At 41.8% G+C, this 27,307-nt stretch overlaps 2 protein-coding genes across 4 annotated transcripts in view; both read right to left on the reverse strand.

The window, feature by feature from the left end:
* Nucleotides 1–1,826, reverse strand: part of Psma6 (proteasome subunit alpha 6) — a 35,956-nt gene extending 34,130 nt beyond the window's left edge. Inside the window, exon 1 of the mRNA XM_005376924.2 lies at nt 1,711–1,826. Within this exon, the coding sequence (XP_005376981.1) occupies nt 1,711–1,735 (25 nt within the window). The 5' untranslated portion in view covers nt 1,736–1,826. The remainder of the gene's footprint in view (nt 1–1,710) is intronic.
* A 3,675-nt stretch (nt 1,827–5,501) lies between these two features.
* The window catches only part of Kiaa0391 (KIAA0391 ortholog), a 129,443-nt gene continuing 107,637 nt past the window's right edge, over nt 5,502–27,307 (reverse strand). For all 3 annotated transcript variants that reach the window (XM_005376931.2, XM_005376929.2, XM_005376930.2), the window contains 3 exons: nt 11,569–11,717; nt 8,117–8,312; nt 5,502–5,999 (listed from right to left, as the gene is read on the reverse strand). In XM_005376931.2, the coding sequence (XP_005376988.1) occupies nt 5,868–5,999; nt 8,117–8,312; nt 11,569–11,717 (477 nt within the window). In that variant the 3' untranslated portion in view covers nt 5,502–5,867. The remainder of the gene's footprint in view (nt 6,000–8,116; nt 8,313–11,568; nt 11,718–27,307) is intronic.

A 27,307-nucleotide genomic window follows, 5' to 3' on the forward strand; every position in this document is an offset into this window, starting at 1 on the left:
ATAATTTCCTACCATTTTGTCTGTAATTTGCTAAGTCCCCCCTATTATTATGTTATCCTTCTTTTATTCTTTAAAATAAAAAATTTAATAAAAAAAAAAAATCTTGGAGCTCATTGAACCTCTTACTACTCAAATTATGACCTGCAGGCTTGATATTACCAGGGAACTTTGTGTGTGTGTGTGTGTGTGTGTGTGTGTGTGTGTGTGAGACGGATTGAACCCAGGCCTTGCACACACTAAGCACAAGCTCTACCACTGAGCTATACCCCTACCCAGAATAAGCATTTTAATTCAGGTCCCCAAGTGATAGTATTGCCCACTCAAGTTTCAGAAGTCCTGCCATAGCCCACGTTCCCCACTTAACAGGGAAGAAGAGAATGAAGGCTCCCGATTAGCTGTCTTTTCAGGTTGAGATTGCAGAGGTTGGGAGAGCTCTCCAGGAAATTAATGCAAGAGGAAAGAAGGACCTTCAGATGAGAATGAAGCTCCGACAGTGTGATCTCATGACTTCCACAGAGCGCTATGTTATACAGGAGGCAGAATGGAAAAGATGGGCACCATAGCAGGTGAGGAGAATGAGAGAGTTCGCACTGCTCCTGTGCATGCTCGGGGAGGTGCGGGTGGTGGTGCTGAGCCCGATGGGGACGGGCACTAGAGGCTTGGAAAGGACAGGCCTGAGAAGGGAGGGAGGAACTGCCGCTTGGCTTGAGGGAGTGGCGCAGGTGAGGAGGTTGTGATCCACCTCTAAAGTCTGAACTCCTGAAATGAGAATAGTTTTAAGTAGTCAAAAAGATCCAGGTTGGCCATCTCACAGGAGGCCCAGAGATCATCAGTGTGAGAAGAATGAGAAGGAAATATGAATGGATCCCACAAACAAGATGTGAACAAAATCTGTGGTGATAATATGCTCTGCTGACATCTGTAAAGTACAAACTGTTCAGTACTAATTTCTGAATATAAACTTCCTTTGGTGTATCTGTGAAAAAAAGGATCACATGGTTGACTGTAAAAAAAAAAAAAGTAAAAAGCTTTTATCTGTGTAAAGTTGCAATTCTTTAAACTTTCTCTTCAAAAACATGGTATGACCATTGTTTATTTATTTAGGAGTTACAAGATCAGAGAGCCTGACTTGGAAAAGAACCATCATCAAAGACTTGACCACTTCTGGCAGAATGGACCACTTCCCGAAGGATATGACCTTTAGTTTGAGCCAATAACTATTATCAGGGACACAGCTTCTTGAAACACAAATTTTCTTCTGATTGCAAGCAAGCCTGGCATAGAAGTCTGAGTGTACAGCTGCGTGAGTAGTATTTTATGGTGGACAGCAATGCCCTACTTAATCTGGCTGACTTTTTATGAATTTACCTTACTATGACTGCATAATAGACTACATTAGTAAGAAGTGCTAGAGATAAAAAGAACAAGTAAAAGTTTTCATTTTTTGTCAGGTGAAAAAGAAAAGCATGTTATAAAAAGAGTTTACAGGAAATGATCCTTTTAAAAATGGATGCGTAAGTACAGAGAAATAGCCATTATATGTATAAAAACAACAGCAATAGACTTCAGCTGTGGTGAGAAGACAGAAAAAATGCAACCTTTGGATTCTAGGGCAAGGTCATTCAAAAGAGGAAAAAAGTCAAAAATGAATTATTTATAAAGAATCAGTAATATAGTTCAGCTTAGGTAAGAAGTCTGGGTGAGACTTACGTTCTCGACGACTGGCCGTAGCCATTTCCGAAGGAACCTCTTTCGCGGGGGTGGAAGCTCTAGCCCATTCTCCAGCCCAGGACTCCACTGCGCTCCAGAAGAGCCAAGTGGACAGAACTCTCAGGGAATTCCACTGTCACCATTGTCACCCATCACCACACTGACATTCTGATCTGATGTAGTCACAGAAAGACTTTAAATATTTAGATGGGGCTGAATTGATACTAAGAGTCCAATTCAGTTAAGAGTGATAAGGTCAATTTGACCTCCTCTCTTGGAAATGAATTTATTTCTCTAACATATTAGATATTAAAGCCCCTACTGGTGGTTTCCTGTGAAGAAGGACATTCTTTAGTTACTATTTTGTGTATTGCCTGAGGCCTGACCAAGCCATGATTGTTGGGTTCTGGAGGAAGTCTAGCATAAGCATTGTAAGCGCCCGATCAATACTAGATGCTTTGCTGAGATATGGGTGAAGGAAGATAACATGATGGCTTACTGGTCAGGTCCCATTCCTATAATTGAGTTGTACTGTCCTTTCTAAAACAGTTGATATTCTCTGATTCCTCTGCTGCCTCCTTGGGGGATTCTGAATAAAAGGTTACTGAAGATGGTAATCAGGAGGCAGTCAGTCCTAGAGGCTGCTAGCACCTGATCACAGGATTTTGGCTCTCTTGGTTTGATTTTTTTCTTACTTTTCTTATACATCTGCGGGCACCTAGTTTGGGGGATCTGTTCACCCTGGACAGAGTTGGATGAGAAGTCCGACAGTTTCCCAAGTGTTTGCTGCTTAGATAAGATCTTAAATAGCACCAAAAAGATTAAGTGGGGTAAGGTATTTTAATGTAGTTGAAATGAACTCAACATCACATTTCTTGTTAGAGCTACCAAAAACCCTACATGTTACTACTCTTTATAAGAAATTAGTAGGTTATCTTAGTAACTCAATCTTTTTAGTAAGAAGTATTCATCTGAGGGCATTCTAGTAGCACAGCTATTTTTAGCTGTCAGCAATGATTAGATGGCTGACTTCCTGTTCAGTTCCCAGGTGAAAGCACATGGACGTGCTTGTCAGATCAAACACTGCTGACAAAGAAGAGACTTGAGAAGATGTCAGGAAATCTCGAAACAGCATAGAATGGAGATGATGCAAGAAAATTAAAAGATTATTTCTTGAGATTTATTACATTTGCTTATCTGTGCTCTTGTTTCTTGGGTTTTCTTTCATCCCACTATTTTCTATGGCTTCCTCCATGCAGATCTCCAAATGTGAACTGTATATGGCATAGATTTAAGCAGACTATTTGTCACTGGTTGCCACTGGTTGGGATAGGACAGGGACAAGCTCATTGTATTTCCTTTCTTCTCAAGTGTCAAAACTTCCTTTCTTACACTATTTTCCTGTAGGGCTACCAAGCTGTACTAACGCCTCATTCCCCACCATCCCTTATCCTCTCCTTTAACCCTCAGATGGTCAGACTCATTGAATATAAATACAGGATGTCTGTTAAATGCGAGTTTCAGGTCAACAGTGTAGAAGTACATCCCTGCAGTAATCGGGACATACTTCTAAAAATTAATCCAAATTTTACTGGGAGTCCTCCATGTTATTTGGCCAACTTGCTCCCTCCCTGTAGGCTCCAGGAGCTGCCTAGTCTCTCAGCTGGAATTCTGTCAGCTTATATCTCAGTCTGGAAACAATGGTCAGTTCTGAATACCACTATTCAGTCAGTGGTCTATTTTCCCATACTGCCAGTCATCCCCACAAAAACTCCCTTAGATTCTTTTGAGTCTACGAATTCTGAACTGATGGATGGATGATACCATGTGTGCGCTTCATTTAGTTTCTCCTCAACTGTGATTTTCATTTTTTTAAACATTTGATTAGCACATGATTTGATTAGCACATAAAGATGCCTTATGGTGGATCAGAATTTAGGTTCTTATATCATACACTCTTTCGATGAAACTAAACTTTAGAATGAGCCGGGCATCACAGCACATGCCTGTCATCTTAGCACTCAGGAGGCTGAGCATGAGCGTCACCATGAGTTTGAGGCCAGCCTAGGCTACATAGTGAGACCCTGCCTCAAAACAAAACAGAACACAAAAAACCCCTTAGAATTTACCTAGGGGCTGTGTACAGCGGTGGGCCTTTAGTCTCAGCTACTCTAGAGGCTGAGGCAGAAGACTCTCTTAAGCCCAAGGAGTTCAAGATCAGCCTGAAAAACACAGCAAAAATTTATCTCAAAAAAAGTGAAGTGTGAAGGTATCAGAAAAGAAGAGAACTGATGTGAACACTTGTGATACTTTTACAGTACCCAAGGACAGTTAAAATAAGTGAAAAACCTATTGGAGCTGGGCCAAGGAAGCAATAATTATATAAAAGTGTAAATTTGAAAAGAAAAACAGTATACAGAATAAGGCTCTTCAGATGAGGTAGTTCCAGTGCAGCCCTGAGAGAACCAATTCTGGCTTTTCCCATAAGATTTTCTCTTTATTGGGTCTGTGAAGAGCAAGAGGAACAGATAGGATAAATTCAGAACACCAGAGGGAAGAACAAAGTACTTTAAGAATACTTTTAGGTATTTCTACAGAAGATCCCCTTTCTAAGTAAACCCCCTTCTCAGTCTGAAGTGGCAGAGTCAGTGCCCTTTCAAAGCCTTCATTGTTGTTCATGACTCGACAAATTCTATCAATCTAGAGCAGGTTCTACTGTGTTTGTTTTACGGTAGTACTGAATATTGAATCCAGGTCCTTACATCCTCAGCCCCACCTTATCAATGTCATTATTATTTTATGGCACTGTGAATGGAAACCAGGACCTTCACATTGAGCTACCTCCCCAGCCCTTAAAAATTTTGAGCTAAGTGACTAAATTGCCCATGCTGGGTCATCCTCCTGCCTCAGCCTCTGAGAGTGTTGGCTATATCTATGTCAATATCTACATCTACATCCATATAAATGCTCTGATTTTAAATGTTCAGTGTAATTAAGTTTTTTTCCTGCACTTGCTAGGCAAGTATTCAACTACTAAGCTACATTCCCAGTCCCTTTCCTGTTTTTCCTTTTGAGACAGGGTCTTTTTTGAACATGCAATCCTCCTGTCTCAGCCTCTGAGTAGCTTGTATTACACGTATGCACCATACGTGCTTGTATTACCATATCCAGTTCAGTGTGATGAATTCTGATTAATGTATACATGTACCTATGCTATCATCACACACTTCAGTGTACAGAACTTTCTACCACCTGCAGCAAGTTCTCTGTGTCCCTTTCCTCAGGCAGCTACCATTCTGATCTTTATCACCATACCGTCTGGTGCTTGTCTGCATTTGCAGTACTGGGGATTAAACCTAGGGCCTTGAACATTCTAGGTGAGTGCTCTACTGCTGAGCTACATCCTCAGCCCTAGTTTTGCCTGTTCTTGAATATTAAATCATACCCTATGTATGATTTAAGGAAGTGTCACAGAGGGCAGACAGAAACATTTTTAGTTGAAAGCTAGGGTTAGTGACATGAGCTGGCTAGCAAGAGCCTACAACTGAGAGGCAATTATTAAAATTTAATCATGTTAAAACTGGTTAAATGAAAAAATCTGTATACTTTAGAAATTCCTCATGGCAAGTGATACAATTAATACTGTTCAAAGCTGGGTGCTGTGGTGCATGACAGTAGTCCTAGTTATTTGGGAAGCTGAGGCAGGAGGATCACTTGAGCCTAAGAGGTCAGGGCCAGCTTGGGCAATGTAGTGAGACTTCAACTCTTAAAAATAGAAAGTTCACAAAATGTTGATGCAATTTGGAAAAGCGTTTATAATTTGAATTCTACAATGAAGAAGACCCAGCTGGTGGGGCTAGAAGGTGACGTCTGAAGCAGCAAAATGGATACCAGAGGCACCTGAGCTAAGGGAAGCAACGAAGCTTTAGGAGAAACGCAGGCTTCCCGTGCGCTAACTGCTCCCTTTCCAGATGAGCCTCTCAACACAAAGGTCAGGGGGAAATGTGGCTGGGGATAGACCTGTTCACATAAACCAGCCAGCTAATAAAATTTGGTCTTGAGGGCAGAGGAAACACCCAAACAAGCACGGACTTCAGAGCTCCGAGCGCAGCCAGGGGAGCACGCAAACACAGATGCAGTGTGGGGAGGAGAGGTCCTCACGTCCTCCGGTGGAGGCACAGCCATTTGGTCGGCACTTCATAGGAGCATCTTTCCACCAGGGCTTCATCATATGGGATGTGCCATGAGTCTCCAGTGGTCTGCACGACGGTGTCATAGTCCACAGTATGCTGTCGGTGAGGAGAGAGCCAAACGGTGAGAAGAACTGTTAGGGGTCACTGTCACCTGGCTAGTTTCTTTCTTTTCACACAACTTCTCAGCTTGCTTTGGAAGAATATTTTCTACCTTATTTTTTTTTAAAAAGCAAGTTTACTGGTACAATGTAGATATACACAATGATCACATTTATCACAGGGAATTTGTACGCATACATGAAGTATCTCAGTTCCTCGTTTTTTCCCATTCCCCTCCCCTTCATTCAACCCTTCTTCTCTTCCTTTTCCCTGTCTTAACACTGGAGTTTCATTTAATTTTTTATTTAACAGTACTGGAGCTGGGCCAGCCTGTACTACATAGCAACATGCTTATCTCAAAACAAAACAAAAACAAAAACAAAAACCAGGACTGGCGCCTGGAAAGCACAAGGTCCTGAGTTTGATTCCTGGTAGCAAAAAACAAACAACAGCAAAACAATACTGGCGTTTTAACGCAGGGCTTTGGAGTAGGCTCCACCTCCAGCCTTTTTTTTTTTTTTTTTTTTTACTTTTTTTTATTTGTTTTTTGAGACAGGGTCTCACTATGTACTGTGTAACTCAGACTGGCCTTGAATTCACTATGTAGCCCAGGCTGGCCTTGAACTTGCATGCATCACCATGCCTGGCTAACATGAGATTTTCAAAGAGCACCTAACTCTGTGGAGATATTAGCTGGGCATGGTGGCCCACGCCTGTAATCCCAGCACTCTGGAGGTTGCGGCAGGAGGACCATTGCAAGTTCGAGACCAGCCTGGGCTACAAAGTGAGCTGAAGGCCAGCCTGAACTGTGTAGCGAGACCCTGTCTCAGAAAGACAAAAAAACAAAAAAGATGCTATCAGAAGATGAGTATTAGAACCTCCTTTCTGGGCAGGTTCATTTTCAAGGTTAAGTACCCTCTGTAGGAACATTACATTTATAAGTTACAGAATTCTCTTGTTACCTTTATTGGTTTTCTATGTGTGAAAGAGAAAATTTCAAATATACTAAAGTAGAGAAATACTATAATGAACTCCCACGTGCTCGTCCCCCAGTTTCACTCATTCCCAATTCACGGCAGCCTTACGCCAGCAGCACTTCCCCCCTTCCTTGCCCCGGCTTTCCATCGGTGATTATTTTAAGCAAACCCCATGCATCGTTTCTTTTGCATTACTTCAGTGAGTAACACGAGACAATAAAAGGTTTACTTTGTAAATGTAAGCGCAACATCACCATTACACACGTGAAGTAGTAATTCCTGGATGAGGAATCACTGCAGAGCATGTGCAAGGCTTATTCATGTCTGGGTGAAACTGTGCTTTGACCAACATCTCCTCCTCTCCACACCTCCTGTATATTTTCTGACCACCAGACCATACTTCACCACAGGCCAGTGTATTTCTCTGCAATCACTTTTTCCCTATGCTTTCACACAAGAGGTATCTCTGTGCTATAGGCATCTAACCTAGAAGCAAAGGAGAATGCCACTGAGACTACCAAAGAAGTGGAATCAACAGGAAAATGAGTTTCTTAATGATCTTTCCCCCTTTTTTGGGGTACTGGGAATCTAACTCAAGACCCTGCACTTACCAGGCAGGCGCCTTGCCACTGAGCTACATCCCCAGCCCTCTTAATGATTTTAACAAACCACTGGAGTGAGGAGTTATGAGCTACTCTAAGTAGGAAAATGAACACATAGGAGAAGTTGTAACTGGTGACAGGACTGCAGTCACAGACTGATGCTATCCAAGACCTTTCAAAATGTCAAGTAATTTGGGCTTTGCCCATGAAAAGTTTTGCTGTGATAGACACACTGTTTTTAGGAATTGGCTAATGCCAAATACCAAACTAAAACAGAAAAATGGAGCATCACATTTTTGTTAAACAATACGACATTCTAGCTGGGCATGGTGGTGCACACCTGTAATCCCAGCACTTGGGAGGCTGAGGTGGCAGGATCTTTGGGAGTTCGAGACCAGCCTGGGCTACAAAGTGAGCTCAAGGCCAGCCCGAACTGCATAGCAAGACCGCCTCAATAAGACAAAAAAACAAAACAAAAGAGCATGACATTCTTACTATCTCTCTGTTAACATCACATAGAGAATAGAATCCATACCTGAAAGATTATATGTGATCCTGGAAACACACTCTTAATTGCCAGCTGATGTCCCCGCTGCCACTTAAAGAACAGGCGCTGGGTCTTGGCGTCGGGCAGACAGGCCTTGTGGTCTCGCATCAGGTCATTCGTGATAAACCTACAGTGGTTCCCCGAGTTCATTGTGGCATACAAAAGGAACGGGTCATCCTCTGAGCTGAACCGGGGAGGAGAGAGGACACAATCACACACATCCCAGGAGGCGGAAGGTAGACTGGGTCACTGTGCTTTTTACTTTTTACTTATTTTCTTTCTTTTGTTGGAGATGCGTGTGAATTCTTGACTCGTATGATCTCAGAGATGATTATAAACCACCTGGAAGTCTGGGGCTGGTGGGGGGCACTATGTAGAACCCAGGCGGAGCCAAGGAGAGGGGAATGCTAGTGCCCAGGACAGGAGAACAGAGAATCCCAACCATTCTCTTTTCACACTCTGAAGTTGGTTCTTTGTGGATGATTTACCTATTTTCTTTACCTACTGCAGAATACTACTAGGGCAGTATGACACTTTCTTTTTGCAAGCCACCAAATAAATGGCTGAAACTGCTATTTCAAAGCAGCTTGAGGTCATGCAGTGGGGCCAGTCCCTGTGAGTTATCTCCTGCTCTGAGAAGAGACAGTGACTCAGAGGCTCCAACAGTCCCTGAGCCTTAGGACTCACCACTGCATGCGTGTGCTCCAAAAGCAGCAATAATTGCCTTGGCTGAGGGGAGTCACACTGCAGCCTTATGTCCCAATTCAAATGATCCAGTCAGGACCACTTAAAGTTCACCTTAAGCAGGGCACAGCGATGCACACCTGTAATCCAAGCACTCTGAGAAGCTGAGGCAGGAAATTTCCAAGTTCAAGCTCAGCCTGGGCAACTTAGAAGAAAGAAAGAAGGAAAGAAAAAAGAGAGAGGATAAAAAAGAAAGGAAAGGAAAGGCAAGAAAGGAAAAGGCAAGAGAAGAGGGGGAGAGGAGGGAAGGAGAGGAGCTGGGATATAGATCAGTGTGAAGGCCCTGGGTTCAATCCCCAGTACACACACACAGAATTCACCTTATATTGAAATGTTTCAAATGAAATGATAAAATGATGGGAAATAGCCTAAAAAATCTCCAGGAAAAGAAACTGCAGAAAATTTGGAGAATTATATGGAGCAAGATAAGCAAAATTGCTAAAGCTGGGTAAAAATTACATGAGGATTCATAACACTCAGTATTTAAAGAGGCTTCTTTGGTCCATTAGTAGAAAACAGTTACTGTCAAACATTTAAATATGCAAATCCAGAGACAGATAATGTCAGTGGGTCAGTCTTTACAACACAGAGGAACTTTAGCTGATGTGGTAACTACAGGCCCCAAAGTAAGTATGGAGACCAATTTCCAACAGGTTTCTTACAATTATAACACTGAATTTATCCAATTCTTTTACATTTAAGAAAAATAATGATGATAGCGACTAACATATATGCTTTTTATGTGCTTGGTATTGTGCTAAGGGTTTTTTAGGCACTAAGCATTACCTCCTTTAACCTTCACAATAACTCCATAGAGATGGCACACACATATATATGTATCTCCCAGCATTGGAGATTGAAGCCAGGGCTTTCACACCGTGACAATCTTTAATTTGAGACGAGTTCTTGCTAAGTCTTTTTGTTTGTTTGTTTGTTTGTTTGTTTGAGACAGGGTCTCACTATGCAACTCAGGCTGGCCTTGAGCTCACTTTGTAGCCCAAACTGGTCTCAAACTCACAACGATCCTCTTGCCTCAGCCTCCCGAGTGCTGGGATTATAGGCATGCGCCACCACTCCCAGCTCTTGCTAAGTCTTAAATTGTCCAGGCTGGGCTTGAATTTATGATTATTCTGCTTCAGCCTCCGGAGTGCTGGGATTACAGGTCTGAAGCTCAGACAGGAAAAAAGGAAGACAGAACAGGAAAGTGCCCTTCCCATAGGAGAAGGGGTAGGGCTGTGGTCTGAACCACGCCTGTGCTCTTATTATCTACCAGTGCTGCCTAAAGGGACCGCATGCAGCTGTCACTTTTGGAGGACAGAGCGCCTCCTCCCGGCGAAAGAAAAGAGGGATTTAGTTTGGAACCAGAATGAGCAAGTGGCCTCCGCCTCCTGCTTCATTTAGAGAGCCATTCCATCTTTTTAAGAATAAATGCTCAGGAAATAATGACAAAATCTGAAGTGACAGCACATCTGACCTAATGAAACCCAGGCTTAGCGGTTACTCGTTATCCGTGCACCTCTGACATAAACTTGTCAGCATCCGAGTATGAGAACAAATGCACATTAAAGGCTCAGCTACACTACTGCAGATCTGTACGTCTCCTCGTGTGCTGCTTTCTTCTTACTTTACGGATCCTGCACATTTTGTTACCGACCAGGACTTCCCTGTTTCTTTGGCTTCCTGGGAAGCCGCAGCTCACTACTGATTTTCTCTTTATATAAGAATAGCATCCAGGCCTCTTGCTTATATCCCAGCACCTCTGAGGCCTTCTGTAGAGTGGCCCCTGCCTCCTCTGTGATCTCAAAAATTTTTACTTCCCTTGTTGCAGTTGTTCCATCCACACTGCCCGTGGACTTTCCTCCTAAATACCAAGCGCGCTCCTGCCGGGGCTTTGGCGCCACGCGCGGCTCCCTCTGCGGGGATGTTCTCCCCTCCACGCGTCCCTCTCCCCAGCAACTGCTCCCTCCTGGCAGATGAGCCCCTCGGGAAGTCCATCCCCACCACTCCAGCACCACCCTCTGCCTGCCCCGACCCGAGCCCTTCCTGTCGGCTTTGCCTTCTCACCGCACTAACACGCACTGCCCGAACGACACTGCTGTTTATCTGTCACCTGCTTACTGCTCGTCCTAGGATGCAGACACTTAGCCTTGTTCACCGTTATTCACCAAGAACAGAGAAGGTGCTCGTACTTGTTGAGTATTTGGTAAAGGACTGACTTAGAACTTCATGGTACACATTCTGTGTAATAATCTCACTCTGACTTATCTTTCCCTATTTCTCCTTTAATCTGATTTAAATTTATTCTACCGTAGAAACTATATTTTGGTAAGGTGCCTCAATTATTATTATGTTTTTTAATGAGACTGAGTCCATATATATATATATATACTTTGTTTTTGTGGTACTGGTGAATGAACCCAGGGCCTTTGCATTGAGCTACATCCCCAGCGCTCTACCTTGCCACTCCCTTGAGTTTTTATTTGACATAGGGTCTTACCAAGTTGTTCAGGCTAGCCTCAAACTTATGATCCTCAAACTTGCCATCTTCCTGCCTCAGCCTCCCAGAGTGCTAGGATTACTGGTATGCACCATGATACCTGACTTATTACATGCATTTTTTAAAAGAGCAAAAGTAGGTGATGAACAAGCTGACGACTGGATCCTAGTGTAATCGAGCTGTTACCTCCAATACTTACATATCATCAGCAAAAAAGCAGTAGGCTTGCTTTTGCACCTTTTCCATCTCATCCTTTCTCCATCGGGAACTTTGTTTTAGCATGTGCTTTCGGCCCAGCACCAGCAGTTGTAGATTCTGCTTGGCCAGTAGAGACACTACTTCCAAGAGCTAAAAAACACAAAGCCAGCACCAAAAAGGGTCAAGGGAAAAATCTCCAGTGGAGTGCTTCTTCTAACTGGCCACTTCAGCGGCGAGGCTCTCTTATCTGGTAGGGGGTAAAACAGTCTTTAATAAATTTCCATCTTTGAAAGCTTGAAGAAAATGTTTTCCTATTACAAATTAATGCTGAACACCTGTCTACTGGTCAGGTCACATTAGATCCAGGGCTGGGTTTCTAAACAGAGATAAGGTCAGTTGTTTTTAAACCGAGTTCCCTAGAATCCACTGGGATAGAGGTAAGGAGCTTCGAGATGGGTAGGATTTTATTCCTATGTACTCCCAACACAGTTCCAACCCAGGTAGATCCACTTCTGTGCATTTATACACTCTATATATTTAGATTGGCTTTTTGTCTACCCTGCTGAATTACTAATCTTATTTTAGAAAGGAGTAGCTGGCTTTACTATCCCTAATTATTAGTTCTAAATTAAGATAGATTGGACATAACTGTCTCAATAAATGTGAGCCAGCATTAACTCATGCAGAGAAGAATAAAGACCAGTGTGGCAACCCCAAACCCAAAGCTTTGTAAGTGGTAAAATGATAGTTGTTTCTCTCAAAGCTAGGAATTATGGCTTCTGTGTTCCTTCAACAGGTATTTCCCAGTCCTGTCTATGTGGAAGACCTGTGCGAGTTATTATAAAAGTAACACAAAAATTTAAAGACATAGTCTTGCTTGAGCAAGAGAATGCCTAATATTTTTCCCACTCAACTATCAAAGCTAGGAAAATACATACACAGTCCTGAAAATGGTTAATAAACATTTTCTTATCAACTGAAGAATATGCCCAATATCTATTTTTAGCCATAAAAGACCAGCTCACATTAACATATTAGACATATTCTGGGTGTGGTAGCACATATTTATAATCCAACATTCAGGAAGCTGAGGCAGGAGGGTTACCATGAGTTTGAGGCTGGCATGGGCTACTCAGTGAGTTCAAGGCCAGCTTCAAGGCCAGCAAGACTGTGTCTCAAAAAAAATCCAAACCAAACCAACAGAAAAAACATGAAAAATATAGACTAGAAGATAAAGGAAAATCCTACTCATAGCTTACTACCAAAAGAATGTTAGTACGTGTTAGTCTCATTTATACTTATTAGTCTTTTTATTTTATACATTTTATATACTACTATAATCTATTATTTAAAAAATTGGGCTAGTAATCAAGAACATTTATACTAAGAAAGTATGATTCATGGATCAGATACCTCAAACTGCAACAATAATGCGTTGTTTTAGAATATACTTACTCTTTTTTTTTTTTTTTTTTTTTAAATAGGGGTCTCACTAAGTTGCCCAGGCTGGCTTTGAACTAGTCCTCCTCCTGCCTCAGCTTCCCAAGTACCTGGGTGTGTGCCACTGCCTTGGACCCTGCTTATTCCTTTTTTAAAGCTATGCTAAGACTACAGATTATTTTCAATGAGCCCAGATATAAAATGGCAACTGGACTTATTAATTAATTAGGGTGCCAATGAGTTTTAAAGTTTCCACATGAATTCTCATAGTTATTATCAAGACACAAGACGTTCAAGCAAAAATGCTTTTTTTGATACTGGTTAGCTAAGTTTCCATGCAGCTAGCAAGACACAGTTTAAAGAAAAGCATAACTTTGTAGCTACACTGCGGCTCAGATAAACAGCCCTGAGTTTACTAATAATAAGTGAAGGGGGAGTACTCAAGAAAAAGCAGAAAAATCTTAGTTAACTACTCTGGGGCACCATCTTGTGGCTGAGAAGTCTCTATTAACAGCAGCTCTCCCCAAACAGGAAAATAAATAAAAGACAGGAAAGACAGATGAGTGGGCAGAAACCCTGTGACAGTCCAGCTATAAAAAGCTCACTTCCTCTAAATTCCAAAGTGAGATCTAGTGGGCTGGGGCACAGTCATATGAGGTATGCTCAAAAACTATGGTAAATGTTTAAGTTTTAAAAAATTATTACAGGGCCGGGGATATAGCTCAGAGGCACAAGCACTTGCCTCACAAGTGCAAGGTCCTAAGTTCAATTCCCGGTACCAAAGAAAAAATAAATTATTATGGTATGATAGAGACCACTATGAAGTGGCTCTGCGTAGAATTTAATATTAACCAATTGGCTTTCCATGTTTACTTGTGAGCTGTCCAAAGCTTAGGCACCTTGTCTGGAGACAGACAGTGGACTCACGGTGAGTGAACCTGTGAGTCACTGGTCACCACTGAGGCCTGCAGGGGCCTATGAAGTAGTGACGCTTCAAAGGACAAGATAAGGCCAGAGCTGAGAACATTTGGCCCTGACCCCAATTAAAAGGAGACTGCAGCTGCAGGCTCCACACTCCTACAATAAATGCCAGCCTAAAGATAAGGTAGTTCTCCTGATTGACATAATTTACTACTTGGGAAAATATTTCCCAAGGTCCTGCTAGATTCCCGTATTTTCTTGAGTACACTCCTCTTTTGTTTGAAAACCTGGTAAGTACGGGCTTCCCAGAGAAACCTTTGTCTTAACCCACAGAATCTCAAATTCTGTAAGAGAGTTGGACCCTCGTGGAGCCCTAAAATCATTTCAGTTGTCTCATTTATTTTAGCCTTCACTGTCCACTCATTTGGGAGACTGCAGGCCTGATCAGCCTGCAATAACTAAGGGTTCTTAACCCGCTAACAGTGAAACACACATTGCCATGAATCTTCCTCAAAAATACTCCCCCTTGCTTCAGACACACTTGTCCCGTTGTTCTTGCCACTTCGGAAGCAGTTCTGGAGGTTCTCTTTTGTAAGTGTCTTTAGTGGGACTGTTTTGGCTGCGTCAATGTCCTAATCAATTCGAAACAGTTACCTTTCACGGTCATTTTGACTTTGGGGGAAAAGCCAAAAGTCACATGGTGCCAGATCTGGTGACTAAGGTGGATGAAGCCACATGTAATGTGTTTGTGAGCCTGCCTTTCTGCTGGCACTCAGCAGTGGCACTCACTGTATTTTTGATCACATTTCATAAAGACAGTCATGAAAACCTTCCAGAACTGCTTTAGGAAGTGGCATGAACAATGGGATGTGTGTGTGTGTGTGTGTGTGTGTGTGTGTGTGTGTGTGTGAAGTGGGGGGTTTAGTGACAATATATGTCTTTTACTGTAACAAATTTTTAAAAAATCTTTTAAACATTTACCATATATTTTGATCTTGCCTTTTAGGTATATTCAGAATAGCAAAGAAAAAGAAAATTTATCTTAATTCTATGTTAGGTCTAAAATAAAACTGGGAGACAGGCGTGGGAGATCACTCCTATAATTTCAGCACTCTGGGAGGTTGAAGCAGGAGGATCACAAATTTGAGCCCTTCTTAAGCAATTTAGCAACTTAACTAGACTTTGTTTCAAAATAAAAAATAAAAAAGGCTGGGTGTGTAGCTTAGCGTGAGGGCCCTGGGTTCAATCCTGAATACCACAAAAACACCCCGGGTAAACAAAGAAACTTAAAACAACAACAAAACAATACAAATACAACTAAAAACCTGGACATTATATAAAATAAACATAGAAAGACTTTGAAAGCCAGAGACAAAAACGCAAAGCAGCGAGGGACCTCAGGCACTGAGATATACATGGTAGTGAGCCCCATGCCCCCATATCTCAGACTTAGAGATAAAGAAGCAGTTAAACATGCATGGAAAGTCAATGCATACAAATGGAAAAACAAAACAAAACAAAAAAAAACACGCCAAAGGCCTCTTCTCTGCAGCCAAAGAACCAAGAAAGAGGCAGCTAGTCAGATGGGAAACTTGGTGAAATGATGGTTTCAGTAGACTGTGATGCGTATCTAGAGTGACTACTAAAATGCTACACAAGGACATGTGCTCAAAGACATTAGAGAGCAAAAGAAAAATGCCCTACTAAGGAGAAATAGAAGTGTAATTTTAAAAAATACACAGGAAGAAAGGTAGTCTCTTTAACAATGGTGCTGGGAAAACTGGCTGTCCACAAGCAGAAGATTGAACCTAAGCCCATATCTTTTACCATGTCCTAAACTAAAATGAAAATGGATCAAAGATCTCAATGTTTTTTTGTTTTTTTTTTTTTTTTGGTTTTGGTTTTTCTCCGGTACCACGAACCGAACTCACGACCTTGCACTTGCCAGTCAGGCGCTTTTGCCGCTGAGCTAAATCCCCAGCCCCTAAAGATCTCAATGTTAAAATAGAAATGTTGGGCCGGGGATATAGCTCAGTGGCACAAGCACCTACCTGGCAAGCGCAGCGTCCTGAGTTCAAGTCCCAGTACAAAAAAAATAAAATAAAACAGAAATGTTTTAACAGTGATACAAGTTAATCTGCTGGAGGATCACATAGGTAAAACTATTGAAGACATAGGCATAGCCAGTGACTTTCCGCACAGAACCCCAATGGGACAAGAAACAGCATCAAGAATTGACAAATGGAGTCATATCAAATTGTAAAGCTCCTGCATAGCAAAGGAAACAACCAACAGAGAGAAGACAAACTACAGCTTGGGGAAAAAAATTTTGCCATCTGCACGTTGGACAAAAGACTAATATCTAGAATATATAAAGAACTCAAAAAAATTAGACTCCCCCAAAATAAAAGACCCACAGCACTCGAGGCTGAGGCAGGAAAATTGTTGCAAGTTTGAGACTGGCCTGGGCTACAAAGTGAGCATCAGCCTGAACTGTATAATGAGACTCTATCTCAAAAAAAAAAAAAAAAAGATGCAATCAAAAAATGGGCAACTGAAATGAACAAACACGTCTCAGAAGAAGTCCAGACTGACAATAAATATATGAAAAACTGATCAACATCTCTGACCATTACAGAAGTGCAAATTAAAACAATACTCAGATTCTACTTTATTCCAGAAAGAATGATCATCATCAGGAAATCAAATAATAACAAAACCTGGTGAGGCTGTAGGAAAAAAGAAACCATTCCACTGTTGGTAGGAATATAAACTAGTACAACCACTGTGGAAATCAGTATGAAAAAACTAGAACTAGACACTCCATCTGACCCAGCTACTACTCTTCTAGGTATCTTCACAAAAGGGTTAAAGATTTCATATTATAATGACACATGCATACCCATGATTATAGCAGCACAATCATAATAATTAAATCTTGGCATCAGCCTAAGTCTATATATATCCATCAACAAGCAGGTGGATAAAGAAAATGTGGCATTTATATACAATCAAGTATTACTCTGCCATAAAGAAGGATAAATGAGTCATCTGTAGGAAAATGGATACACCTTGAGATCATAATGTTAAGCAAAATAAATCAGACACACAAGCTTAAAATAGCATGATTTCTCCTATACGAGAAACCCTAAATATAGAGCAAAATAAAAGATAATCTTTTGCAAAGGGGAAGAAGACCAAGAGATGGAAGCAGTAGGAAGGGAAGGGAGAGGAAGAGGATAAAAAAGAATAAAGCTGGGTTATGTACATGTATTCCCCACAAAGAGTATGATCATTATGTACCGCAAATATGTACCAACAAAAACAAATTCGAGTAGCCCATAGAAAGGCAGGACAAATAAAAGAGAGGGGAAAAGAACCCGGAGACTATCGTGGCAGGTACAAGCCCTAACAATCATTAATAATATGAGGTATAAAGGGTCTAAAGGAATCTATTAAAAGGTTAGTAGTTAGATTCGCATTAATCCTACATGTTAAAAAACATGACCCAATTATATGCTAGCTAAAAAAATTCATGCCGGGCGTGGTGGTGCACATCTGAAATCCCAGCACTTGGGAGGCTGAGGGAGGAGGACAGCTGTGAGTTCCAGGCCAGCCTGGGCTACAAAGTGAATTACAAAGTGAGTTTAAGGCTAGCCTGAACTGCACAGTGAGATCCTCTCTCAAAAAGACCCCCCCAAAAAAATTTTTTTTCATTTTGGATTTTTGTTTTTCTATATTCCCTACTATTTTACTATTGTCCTCAAGACATTGTCTTTCTCTACAAACCAGATTAAGAACAAGTTTCAGACTCGTATTTGGTTCAAACACTTTTTGATGTCTTCCATCTTAATTTGATTTGTCTCCTGTAGAAAGAGATAAGAGAATATCTTTTAGACTTATAAGTCACACACTCACTTTTAGCATAAAGCTGCTGAAAAGCAGTTCCTGAGTTTAGGGTAAAAATATAGTTGGTAGGGCTGCATGTGTTAAAAGTAACTCTTCAGAGCTGCTCAGGAAGTAGAAAAGCTGCTTAGGAGGCGGGAGAAGCCGGTGAGGGCAAGATCTTTCCTGAGCAACCCCAAATAGCACATATAACTTCCTTTCTCCATTCTTAGAACTTTTTACCTCCCCCTCTCCAGGCTCTGCCACTTCCTGGGGCTGTGAGGACTGTAGGTCTTCCAAAGCTACAAAGTCTCTGGGATTTGATGTCTACAGAAGTAATAAATCTATGTCAGTTCTTTAGCAGGATAACTATAACCCGTTGTATACCTCATATATGTGAAAAATCACTATGAGATAATTTCAGGAAAGAATTAAAAAGTGGCCCCAGACTTGCTATCTTCCTGACTCAGTTTCCCAAGTAGCTGATTACAGACGTGAGCCACCACTCCCAGCTTCACCCTATCCTTCAAATAGTAATATTCCTCAGGGTGTATCTTTATCCTGTCCTGTTGTAGGGCATCTACCCTCTGATGGCTCCTGCATCTTGTGGTCCCTGATGACTCCCAAATCTTTATCTGCAGCCCAGAGCCCTCTCCTAAAAGGCAGACTTTTTTTTTCTTTTTTTTCTTTTTTTGAGACAGGGTTTCAGTATGGTTCAGGCTGGCCTTGAACTCACTTGGTAGCCTAGGCTGGCCTCAAACTCACAGCAATCCTCCTGCCTCAGCCTCCTGAGTAATGCTGGGATTACAGGTGTCTACCACCATGCCTGGCTAAGAACAGTTTCAGAAACAACCTAAATACCTATGACAGATAAAGAGAAAAATATTGTACATGTGGTCTACACATACAAGAGATTATTATCAGTCTTAAAAAGGGATGAATTCTGACATACTGACAGATATTAAATGATTCCTGTTTTATGAGGTCCCTAGGAGTGAAATTCACAGAGACAGAAGAGAATAGCGGTCGTCAGGGGCTGGGAGGGGAGTGTGAGGAGCTGCTCTGTAGAATGTCGCCTGTGGAGATAAGAGAGTTCTGGAAATGGATGATAACACTGACTACACAAAAAAGTCAAGTATTTAATGCCACTAAACTAACTGAATAATTAAAATAGTTTTTGTTATGTATATTTTACTACGATAAGTTTTATCACAGAAAATTTAAAATATAAACAAAAGTGGGCAGAGTAGCATAATGAACTGCTATGTATTCATCATGCAGCTTTAATACTAACTAGGTCACGGCCAATAGATTTCATCTAAATCCCTTCCCACCTTCCCTCCTCCCTGATTATTTTGAAACAAATCCCAGACATTCTATCATTTCATCGGTAAATGTGTCAGGATGTACTCCAAAACATAAGAGCTCTTTGGAAAAAAAAAGCACACACCACTATCACATCTAAAATAATTCTTTATGTTCAATACCCATGTTCATATTTTTAAGTTTTTAAAACTTAGGATCTGAAGAAACATCTAAAACTACAATTGCTTGATAGCTCTGGGGTTTTTTTGGTGCCAGGAATTGAACTCAGGGACTTGTGCTTGTCAGGAAGGCACTGTGCTGCTGAGCTACATCCCTGGCCCTTGATACCTCTTTAGACTTTCTATAAACTCCATTTTTCTCCTCTTGCAGTTAAAGAGTTGTGGCTTAGAGCATTTCCCACATTTAGGTTTTGCTGATTGAGCCCTCCTGGTATCATGTAACAGAGCCTCCAGTCTTCTCTAAATTGGTAGCTAGATCTAGAGACTTATCAGACTCAAGATTTATTTTATTATGCTATGCAATTTAATTTAATTTTATTTTATTTTGAGACAGGGTCTCACTATGTAGTTCAGGCTGCTCTTGAACCCACTATATAGCTCAGGCTGGCCTTGAACTCAGCGACCCTCCTGCCTCACCCTCCCAAGTGTGGGGATTACAGGTGTGCACCCACACTCCTGGCTTTCAAGGTGGCTTTTTTTTTTTTTCATTCACATATCTGTGCATATGTGTGTGTATGTGCATATTTAAAATCATGGTCTTGATAAAATTTATTTTTTATAAAATTTTAAAAGGTCAGTTCATTCATTAACCTGAGAACATTCTCTGTAAGTCACTAGCAGGATAGATGGGGGTCCAGATCTGAAGGCAGAGTTATTCCTAAGCTCAAGGAGTGTGCAGTCAAATGACTAATAGAATGTACTCCACACTAAGAGGGAGAACAAGTAGGGCACCTCAGTCAGCCTGGGAGTGAGGAAGGGGGTCAGGGAAGTTTCCACAGAGCAGTGATAACAGCTCGGGTTTTCAGATGAATTATCCTGGCAAGAAATGGGAGTTTCCCAGGGCAAGAAGCAGCATGCTGAAGGCGGGGCTCTTTATTAGCATGCTGAGTCTGAAAACTGCAAGGTGTCAAATGTGGCTCAGGCAGAGGCGTGGGAGGAAGACATGGACAGAGCCAGGAATAAGGCTGGAAATGAAAGCAGAGGTCAGATCACAAGCCCATGTGTAAGCTGCAGTAAGGTTTCCCGCCTGAAAGCAATGGAGGAAAAGAAAAGGATTTTGAACCAGAGTTATGTGCCTACTGTTTTACAGATAAAAATATGGATTGCAAGAGGGCTACAAGATGGGGAGAGTGGTTAGGAGCCTTCTGCACTAATCCACTCGAGAGGCAATGAGAAAATTGGCAGCAGAGAGAAGAGAGTAGCCTGAGAAGTAGTGAAGCAGAGCTGAGCAGACTTAGTCATGAGTGGTGTGGGAAATACGGAGCGGGGAGAGCAGTCTTGGACCACCGGAGGGATGATGGTGCCGAGACAGGTCTAGGAGAGGAGCTCCTGATAGCCTCAGGTAGGAGATGCCCAGTAGGCAGCCACTTATGTAGCTCTGCCATTTAGGAGAGGGCTCTGGGCTGCAGATAAAGATTTGGGAGTCATCAGGGACCACAAGATGCAGGAGCCATCAGAGGGTAGATGCCCTACAACAGGACAGGATAAAGACACACCCTGAGGAATATTACTATTTGAAGGATAGGGTGAAGCTGGGAGTGGTGGCTCACATCTGTAATCAGCTACTTGGGAAGCTGAGTCAGGGAGATAGCAAGTCTGGGGCCAGCCCGGAGGATGGGAAGACATAGTCTCAAAACAATGGGATATAACTCAGTGCAAAGCCCTAGGTTCAATCCCCAGTGCTGGTGGGCGGGGGGAGAGAATAGGGTAATAAGGATGTTGACGTCCAGTGAAAAGGCATTTCAGGCTGAGGAATGACTAAAAAGATAGAAAACCAGAGAAAGACTATTAAGCACATTTCAAGTAGGAGGGAAAAGGCTAAAATGCAGCTCAGTAGTAGAGTATTTGCCTAGTATGCATGAGGCCTTGGGTTCCAGTTCTTCCACAGCGAAACAAACAAATAAATAAAATCAAGAAAAAAAAATGGAGGACAAGACTATCAGTGTTACAGAAGCACTATGTAAGATAAAGACCCAAATGTACAACCCAGTAGCAACATTTTCATGGCCCCACAGGGCACAGGACTGAGACTGCTGTTGGTTTTCTAAATTTGTAGAAGGCTGCAGTTGGCTTTGCACAGAGACGCTCTCCGGCAAACACAGCTGTCTCTGCAAACAGTCCTGCCTCTTCAAATGCAACTCCCAGAAGCTTCGCTGTGAAGGGAGCAGGTTTTTTGTTAGTTCTTTTTTTTTTTTTCTTGTACAGGCTGAAGACATAAGTACGGATGGGGATAAATGTTGGAACTAGGTTCCCTTCCTGGGAAAGCAGGAGGAGATGGAATCAAGAGGTGGGGCGAGCACCCTTTGCACTGAGATGGAAGAAGGAGCAGGATGGCCGCGAATGGTGTGCGTGTGGTATATGCACACGTGAATGTACGTTGTGCGTGTGGTGTATGCACACGTGACTATACGGTGTGCGTGTGGTGTACGCAGAAACGTGAAGTCGTTCCTCCTAGTACAGTATCTTCTATTTTCTGGGTGCAGCAGGACGTGCATCACTGGCAGAGGGACGGGAAGGCAATGGAGTGAGTGGCTGGACCATGCAGATGCCGTGTAGCTGGTGTGGGATTGGGTGTGGGAGTCTCTTCAGGACTGCAAACAAGGCGTGGTCAGAGGCCAGCGATGCCTAGAGGCAGCAACAGTTAACACAAAGGGAATTCATAGCACTCAGCACACTGCCTCTCCAAGAGAGACAGCAACCAGAAGATAACCAGGATAATGATCCTACTCGTTTCGTGTTGATGTCCAGTGAAAAGGCATTTCAGGTGGAGTTATAATCGGAACATCAGTCATCTAGTATCACTCTTCCTATTTGTTTTTAGTAATTGAATATACTGCTCCAAATTTGTTTCTTATTTATTTATTTATTGCTTTTTGGGGGGAACAGGTCTCATTAAGTTGCGTAGGCTGGCCTTGAACTTGTGATCCTCCTGCCTCAGCCTCTCAAGTATTAGGAATTAGCAGGCTACCATGCTGGGCTGATCCCAAATTTACATTTTATCAACATAGGACCTGTGTTTGGAATTCTGGTCTGGGTCTGAAATTCCAAATTCCTATTTTATTTATTTGCTAAGATCTCTTTTACGTACACAGTGTGAATAGTACCTTGGCCTTTATGCTCCTCTGCCCGCCTCTGCTTTCCCTAATAGTGTTAAAAGGCAGGAAATACTTCACTTTTTATGTGATGGCTACACTAAAGACAACCTTATGGTAACATGGGGCTTAAGCTAGGATTGATGGTACTGGGTGAGGTTTTCCTATTTGAGTCTGGCGAGATTTCAGGATATGATGAGCTTAAGTCAAAGGCAAACAAGGGAAAGCAAGAAAAGCAAATATTCTTCCAAGTACAATTATTAATTTTGATATTTATTTTTCACAACCTAAAAGACATAAGTGCTTTCAGGACAAAGATGATGGAAGAATTTTACTGAGGCAATGTTCCAGGACTGGAAGACCACAAAAATAATGTTTGTAATTGATGCATTGTCCTGTCCACAAAGTTTACAGGGCAAAAAAAACAAGGGAAGTGAGAAGTTTCACTAGCACAACAGAGATTCCTCCTGGTTCCTAGGATGCTACTACCTCTGCAGGCTGGCTAACAGCCAGTTTTATTTGCTTCTTGCTTTTTGTTCTCATTTTTCTCTGAACTAAGTTTTGGGAAGAGAACCCCTGTCCTAAAGATAATGACTCTATATTTCTCAAGTGACTGCTACACTTGACATTTTTCTGGGTCCTCTGAAAATGCCACCAAGGAGGAGAGTCCAAGAAATTCACCAAAGTTATCTCTTAAGGCTTCTGGCTTCAGATATTCATAGCATGTTTTCATCTGCCTGCTGCTCATTGTATCTTTGACAGACGTTGCCATGTGCTGAGAGAGAAAGCTACTGCTATTTTTTAAATGGATATAAACCTGTCTTGCTGGAACTGTACAAGAGCTGTAGACCAGACAGGAGACAGATGAACACTTGATGAATAGGAGCCATTTGGAAGATGAGAAAAGGAAGTGTTTTGGTAAAGAAGCAGAAGCTGGGGTGAAGAGGGAGAGGGACGCCTCCACTGGGTATACGCAAGCATTGCAAGCTTTGTAAATCTGATGGAGACAACCTGGGGGTCATGGCTGAGACTGAGCAGGAGTCCACCTCCATCTCTTTGTGCATAGATATAAAACTACTTCATGACTAACTCACTCCACAAAGCTCTTTGCGTATCTCAGGAGGACGTATATAAACAAAATACTATTACTTCATTATGATATCATAAATGATCCCAGTGGTTTACGTTAGACCCTCCATGTCCTGTATCCTGCTTTCGTCAGGCTTTGGTATTTTAGGGAGATTTCAATTAGCTCATCTCATCTTTAGTAATGAAACAATTCTACGGAGGAAGAGAAGTGCCCTTCCTGCTTTGGGAACATCCTGTCAAGTGTGGGATGTTTCCTACAGACCACTGTCTGCTCTGATGCCATCAGCACCCACACAGCTATCCAGCCTTTTAGAAAACGACGATATTGCTGGCCTGCTTGGATTTCCCCAGCTAGCTGAGAGACAGAGCTGTCTGGAAGGCAGAGGATTTGGCCCCTGACTCATGGTGTGACTTTTCTCCACATTTATGCACATTCTTTGGTCTTTTAAATTTCTCTGTGTTTCATTTTTCTTACAGGAAAGGAGAGGTATTTTGGATGCTGAAAATGAGTTCCAAGGAGATTAGATTAATTTCTTTGGATGCATTTAAATTCTACCTTTAAAAGTTATTAAAAATTTCCTGCAGGGTTCTAGATCCAGTTCAATACACAGAATAATTTTCTCACTCCAGGAACGAATGTGAACACTTTCACAGTCACAGGCCATCATCTAATGATTAGGAGGGAAGAACGTGATGAGCAGAGACTTCGGAGGCTTGAACATTTGTGTAGTCTCCCCAGCTACCCCAATTCACACAGCCATGCGTGTCTGGCTACAAAGCCCCACAAAATTGTACAGTGTGGTTACTGGCTTTGTTTTCTGGAACAATACTGTCTGTTTAAAGTATATAGAAGACTTGGCTATTTATTGGACAACTCCAGTTAACATTCTAAACCATTTATATAGAACTGCAAGTAGAATGGCTTACATAACAAATGAAACCGAACACATACTAGAGACTTTTCCACTTCATCTCTATAATTTAACAATAAGGTAGTTAACTCCAAGATTTAGCCAGGGGTAAGTAATTAAGAGTACACAGGGGCAGTGGTGCCTATAACCAAGCACTCTGGGAGGCTGAGGCAGGAGAATCACAAGTTTGAGCCCAGCTTGAGCAGTTTAGTGACTTAGTGAGAACTTGTCTCAAAATAAAAAAAATAAACAAGGACAGGGGAGGTAGCTCAGTGCAAAGCCCCTGAGTTCAATCTTCAGCTTAGCCAAACAAACAAACAAACAAACAAACAGAAACATAAAAGTAAAAATCTTAAAAAGTATAACAAGCTTTGGTGTCAAGCTGCCTGCATTCAAATTCTGGTTCTATTATGCACAAACTTTGTAACCCTGGGCAAGTTACATTTCCTCTCTGTGCCTGTTTCATTGTTGGTACAATGGGTATAGGAATTGGGTTATTTTGAGTATCACTGTACATAATGCATGTAGATACAAAACACATGCACGAGTGCTCAATATTAGGCATTATCAAACAAAATAGCCTGGATTAGTTAATTTCAGGCTCCCAACCCCCACTGAGTCCTCCTCTTCCAACAAAAAGAAAAAGGAGAGAATAAGACAGAGAGAGAAAAGTTCCTTTTGGCATTATCACAGGTTTGCACGACTTTTGTGTTAATCTCTGTTTTAACACTTGGTAAAAGAACATAAGCTTTCAGGTTAAGAAGGCAACTCAAATGAACACATGTAATCCCAGTCCCACCTGAAATTCCATGAAAGACTATAATACAGACTTTCTAAAAGGGCAAATCCAAAGTGCTAAGAGACAGCAGCAACATAATTTTGGAAGGTGGAAAATGGATGCATGATAACTAATCGTGCAAATGTAAAGTCAAATCGAAAGAGAGGTGACTAAGAATGAGCACAATTCTCAAAAGACTCCAGAACTGGAAGTGAAGGAGCGAGGCCAAATGGAGCTGGGTGGATTAACTGAGGGGACCAGGCAAAAGCTACTGAAGAAGAACTCAAGTTTTAGATGTAAGTACTCCAGTCTCCTCAAATCCACGCTGCTTCTGCTGGGTTGGGGATGGAAGTGTGAGGGTTCAACACTCAAAAGGAGAGAGAACTGGACTCACAGAGGTAAAGGAGTCACCAACAAAGTAACTACAGCCATCTCACAGAAGACTCACAGAGGTAAAGGAGTCACCAACAAAGTAACTACAGCCATCTCACATCTCAAACAGAAGGCTTCTGGACTGAAACAGTCCATTGTATCTCCAGTTCAGTGGATGCAGACAGACTGTACCAAGTCACAATATTGTGAAATCTTACAACATGGAAACAGAAGATTCTGAAACCATCCACAGGAAATAAAGCAGATCACGTACAAAAGGTCAAGCCACAATGTCTCCAAGAAAAACACTGGCAGCATGAAACACCGTATGCAAAATTGTGAAAGTATTATTTCTAACCTAGGGATCAGTTTTCAGCCAAATAACTACATATCATGAAGACATTTTCAGACACAGAGGTGCTCCAAAATTCTATCTCCCATGCACCCTTCCTTAAGAATTCCTAGAGAATTTCCTTCTAACTAGACTAACCCAAGAAAGAGAGACAAGAGATCCAGTGTTGGAGAGAAACACTGGGAATCCTCAGGAAGATGAGGAAGGCAGATCCCAGGATGATGGCTGTGTGTCAGAGACAGAAGGCAATGAGTTCAGGTTGAAAAGGGACCCAAGAGACAGCTACACACTAGGGTCTGTCATCGTCGAGATCCCTACTGCTGTCACACCATCATTTTAACTGCAGCATAGAATGCCTGAGTGCCTGTATATGGCTTATCTTAACAACAACCTGGAATTCCCACAGTCCTTGGCATGCTATGCCACCTCAATCAGCGAAGACACATTTTATTCAAAATACAAGAAAGTTCTGTTTTGATGAAAGCTGGAGGAAAGCCAGGGTGAGTTTAGAGACTGAAAGCACAGCACATCCTTTCTGACCGTATTTCTGGTGGGTGTCACGTGCACAGTCATAGCTCTGCTGGACGCCCTGCCTGAGGTACACTCTGCTTCTTAAGACTCATGTATGAGCGTGAACTCTGCCTTCCCTAGACGGGGTTCCCAGAGACACAGCTGGATGTCCTCCAGGGGGCTCTCATCTGCTCATACAGCTAGGATTGAACTTGCCACTCAGCTTTTAAAATCTAAACAATGAAAAGCAAAAAAAATATTTTCACCGAAGTCAGGATTGTTGCCCAGTTGGGGTGGAGAGTAAGGGAAAAAGAGGTTAGGGAGGTAAAGAAGAAGCGAGGTTAGGTAAGTACATAGGAGAGCGTTGTAACCCAACCAGTGGGGACAGAGGGATTAGTTTCATCACTTTACTTTTAAGCCACATTTAAACAGTCTCTTGTATACATTATACATTTTACACACACGCACCCATGCATGCATACCCACAGGCTTTATATTAAGAACCACATGGAATTGCCAGTATTCTACTATTTTAAAATGCAAAAACAGGTAACCTCATATGTTTAACCTTAATTGTTCATGCTGGGCAATGTACGCTGTGCCCCCAGGCAAATTAAGAGCCTAAGTTTCTCCACATGCAAAACGTAGAGGAAAAAGAAATAAAACAGAAGATTTCTGTCTTAGATTTAATTTAATGAACTCTTATAATTGTGTAACTGTCCTATTGTATATGCAAAACCATAATAATTCCTGTCTTCTAAAAAGTTAAAACATTGAAGTCTGTAATGGGGGAAATTCTTTTGTGCTTCCCAGAGAAAAGTTTGTCAAATATTAATTTATAGTTTA

The sequence above is a fragment of the Chinchilla lanigera genome, unplaced genomic scaffold, assembly GCF_000276665.1.
Source record: "Chinchilla lanigera isolate Chin_1 unplaced genomic scaffold, ChiLan1.0 scaffold00008, whole genome shotgun sequence".
NCBI classification, from domain to species: Eukaryota; Metazoa; Chordata; class Mammalia; order Rodentia; family Chinchillidae; genus Chinchilla; species Chinchilla lanigera.